General features: G+C 31.2%; 1 protein-coding gene across 1 annotated transcript; it reads right to left on the bottom strand.

Annotated features, from left to right (window-relative positions):
* Window positions 1-2,569: 2,569 nt before the first annotated feature.
* On the bottom strand, window positions 2,570-3,307 carry LOC145098580 (uncharacterized). The gene has a single exon (XM_079036209.1). The coding sequence runs from the start codon at window positions 3,305-3,307 to the stop codon at window positions 2,570-2,572; it is 738 nt and encodes a 245-aa protein (XP_078892335.1).
* Between the last annotated feature and the right edge of the window lie 716 nt (window positions 3,308-4,023).

The raw sequence follows: 4,023 nt of genomic DNA, 5'->3' as shown, positions 1-4,023 counted from the left end.
CTCAGTTTTTAGGATGAATCAATTGAACAAGATCTATATTTTCTTGAAAAATCCACCTTCCCCGATTTTGTCTCTCCTTCTCCCTGATCACACCCAATGTTGTTGATGGTATAAAAACTCAAGAAACTACACCATTTTCTTGTTTCATTAAACTATTTGATTTATTTTATGTTTACATATGTTCGGTTTTTAGCATAAGATTTTGCCAAAAAAAAACTCATATTTTTTAATGGTTTCTATGTTCTCCGTAAACTTACTTTCATGGATTGATGTCGACCCCCTGTGCAGTTGAAGATATAGTTGTTGATGTTGTTTTTAAGCATGTATATGTTGTTAGGGTTGCATCAATTATAGAAGAAGTGTATATCGGTATGTGTGATTGGGAAGAGAAGAAAAAGAACCAGGTGGGAGGCGTTAGGTCTTGTGGGAGGTGGGTCTAGATGAAGTTTCTATGTGGGTGGGTGTGGATATGGGTGGGCTACTTGAAATTTTCTGGGTTTAATTTTGATTTTAGGCTTCAGCCATGGATATCTTTGCTTTAGGTCTTTCTCAAATTTGTATCAGTTTTAAGTCCAACCTCATTACAAAGCTCTTCACTTGAAAAAATGGTGGAGATGGTTGTGAAGATGATGAACTCATACTGTGAAAATGACAATGGCTAAAAGTGTTTTTTTTTTTTTTTTTTTTTTTTGAGAGAGAGAGAACGAGAACGAGAACGAGAACGAGAACGAGAACGATGACGATGGGAGGGGTGGGGCGAAATTCTTTTTTGTAAAAATATTAAAGTGAATATTCAAAAATATAAAAGAGAAATTAAAAGGGTATTATAGTCTTTTTAAGTCATTCTAAAATTTATTAGGGACCAAAACCACAAAAAATATTCAATTTTAGACTAATGATGCAAGTTAGAAACTTTTTGGACCTCATCAACATTTTTTGACAAACCATAAGGACCAAATTTACAGTTTACTCGTAATTAAATAACATACTATTGTTGAGAGTTTTACAAAGAAGTTATATTTTTTGGGTTTCCAGATTCATTCAAAAGCTTATTTTTAATTTAGTTTTATATGGCAGATTTAGGTTTCATATATAGGTACTGACAAATATCACAAAATTAAATTTGACAACAAATTGCTCAAATTAAATGCCTAATCAATCTTATAATTTACGGAAATTATGACAATCACATGATTTTACAATTAACCTAAATGTGTTAAAATGGAAAGTGAGCCAAGGTTGGGAAATTCCAACACCAAAACAGTGAAATTGTGTCTTAGGAGTGGGGCACTTCGGCGTGCTTTTCCTCCGTCAAAAATGGAACCTGTATTTTTTGATAGATCGAAAATTATGTTTATTAAAAATTGTACACTTTTTTTTTTCATAAGCACTTAGTGTCCTGTGCTCTTTGAATATAGCGATTGAGACGTAAAATTCCATAAAATAATGTTTGAGATTTTGATATCGATAACATTGTCATATTATTATATCAAAAAGAAATTACAAGAGTTTCCAGAAAAAAACATTTTGACTACAAGGGTTCCATAAATACTAGTTAGACAGAAACCTGATGAGATAAAAACAAAAATAGTCCATAAACAAACCGACTAATAATATAGACTAAGAGGTATGTCCAAAATACACTAGTGCGTCATGATCTATAAAATATATTTTGCATTATTATATTTAAAATCAATCATTTTAATATAAATTAATATTGTTTTTGTACACAAATTTTCCACTGGTTCAATTTTCACACGAACAAGAATAGGAAAATCCAAAGAATCTTCCATCTTATCTACATCAACTCAAAACATTGGAAGTGGATTATAGACCCCAAATGTCTCTCACATGTACGTCCCAAACAAATTTCTTCCTATCACCATCTATCACCCAATCCTAGATACCTTGGTTAGGTTTGGATTCCATTAATTAGATATTATCAATTTATATTGACAGGTTATGCTATTTTTCTTTATAAATCATCTTATACAAGTATAAGATCGATTCAAACTTATAAATAAAGTTCATCGAATTATGTTGTACATAGTTTCATCTTGTCTTGTTCGTCTTTGTCCTAGTTATGGTTTTGATAATCTAGCGACTTGTTAATTGACTTACATACAATAATTTAAATTACCTTTTTATTAAGAAAGTCTACTCCCAAACTCACTATCGACTCTTAAATCTACACTTATTTATTTATTTATTTTTTCACTTCAGTGAACCTACAACCAACTTGGTTGAGAGACACCAAACCAACAACATCTGATACTAGAAGATCAAAGGCCCTTAGGAAACGAAATCTCTAACTGTGTGTTTTTTCAGAAATAACTCAGATTAATCTTCTTATCTAACTAAGATTTAACATATATAACGACCAGGTGTAGGATCTTTAATATGGTTAGTTACAGTTGAAAAGGTAAAGCAAATGGTGGTCTATATTCAAGAAAATCAAGAACGATATAAAGAAAAATATGCTCAATATAACTTTAAAGCAAGATCATATAGATACAAGACTTTCTTAATACCATGTCACCTCATATTAGGTTCTGAATGATTGATCCTCTCAAGGTTTATCAAGATCATCAGGAATCATAGAATCAAGATCGTTCCAGTTCCAATTATTTAGCTCCAAGAAATTGCTTGTGCTAGGAAGTTGGCATTGTTGAGAACATGGCATGATCATGCTTGCTGTTGTAATAGTTGAATCATCATCATTTTCGAGCAATTCGTTACAAGTTCTTGGAATATACGAACTAGCGTTTGTCTCGAAACAATTTAAAGTTTTTGAAAACTCTAATTTTGGATGATCATCCTGATCAGCCGATTGTTGCAATGTACAACCTATAAAGCTCCCATTGAAATCCCACGAAACCAAACCCTTTAACTCTTCAATATCTGTGTATGATTCCACATCATATCTCATTTCACAGCCAATTTGTTTAACGATTGATGTTTTAGCAACGTCAGACGTATCTTTGGGATCACTTATGATCCTGAGAAGACTATCTTCATCTTTAGATGGGCTGTTCCTTATAGCCAAGGTAGCGGTGGCGGTGATGGAAGGTCGTCTGAGTCGCTTGTTTTTCCGTCCGCCACCAATGGGGACACTACGAAGAATGCCACCTTCCGTCCAATGCCTCTTACAAGCTTTGCAAAAGTATCGAGGTTGCATTTTGTTGTAGTTGTTGTAGTAGCAGAACTTTGTGTTTGTTGATTCACATCTTGGGCATTTTAAAGGGTCGGGTTGTTGCCTTCCAGAGAATTGAGATTTTCGCGATTCCAAACTATCTGACTCTGACATGATTCAAACACAACTGAATGGATGAAGGAAGCTTGACTGCAAAAATTTAAAAGTTGAAAGGATATAGATGGGTAGAGCAACCTTGCTTTTCGTTTTAGAAAAGTAAATAATACAAAGATCATGTGTAGATGGAAGGAAATGTAAGGGAGAAAGTGAAATGCATAAAAGGTAAGGAGAACTGAGTGTGTGTATATATATATATATATATATATATATATATATATATATATATATATATATATATATATATATATATATATATTATAACCCGTAGGAACCACGGTTATACAATTAATTAAATTTTTTTAAAAAAATCTAAAACTTATTAATCAATTATTTTAAATAAATTATTAATTAAGAGATTTTTTTAGTTATATAAATTTTAATCATTGATTTAAAAAAAATGTGAAATGATATCACTTTATAATTTGTGTTAAGCTTATTTTAATTTTTATTCTAATGTTATTAATTTAATGTAATTAGAGTGAGAAATTTAAAATTTAAAATTTGAAATGGAGAATCAATAGGTTTACAAATGTCATGTATTAATTAGGAGATATAATATGATGACACATGACAAAAAGAGAATAAAATGTGCATTAATTAAGAGGCTTAATAAGATGGCACATGTCAAGAGGGGAATAAAACTATTTTTTATTAGATAGGGAGATTTTGTTTTCATTATCTATTGTGTCCATGTATGATTGATTCTGGAC

Source organism: Lactuca serriola, chromosome 4 (genome assembly GCF_051521515.1).
Source record: "Lactuca serriola cultivar US96UC23 chromosome 4, Lser_US96UC23_V15, whole genome shotgun sequence".
Lineage (NCBI taxonomy): Eukaryota > Viridiplantae > Streptophyta > Magnoliopsida > Asterales > Asteraceae > Lactuca > Lactuca serriola.
The sequence above is the reverse complement of the archived record's forward strand: the minus strand, read 5'-3'. Positions and strand labels throughout refer to the sequence as shown.

Excerpts from the sequence above, each read along its gene's own strand:
- LOC145098580 (XM_079036209.1), bottom strand. The coding sequence starts at position 3,307 with ATGTCAGAGTCAGATAGTTTGGAATCGCGAAAATCTCAATTCTCTGGA.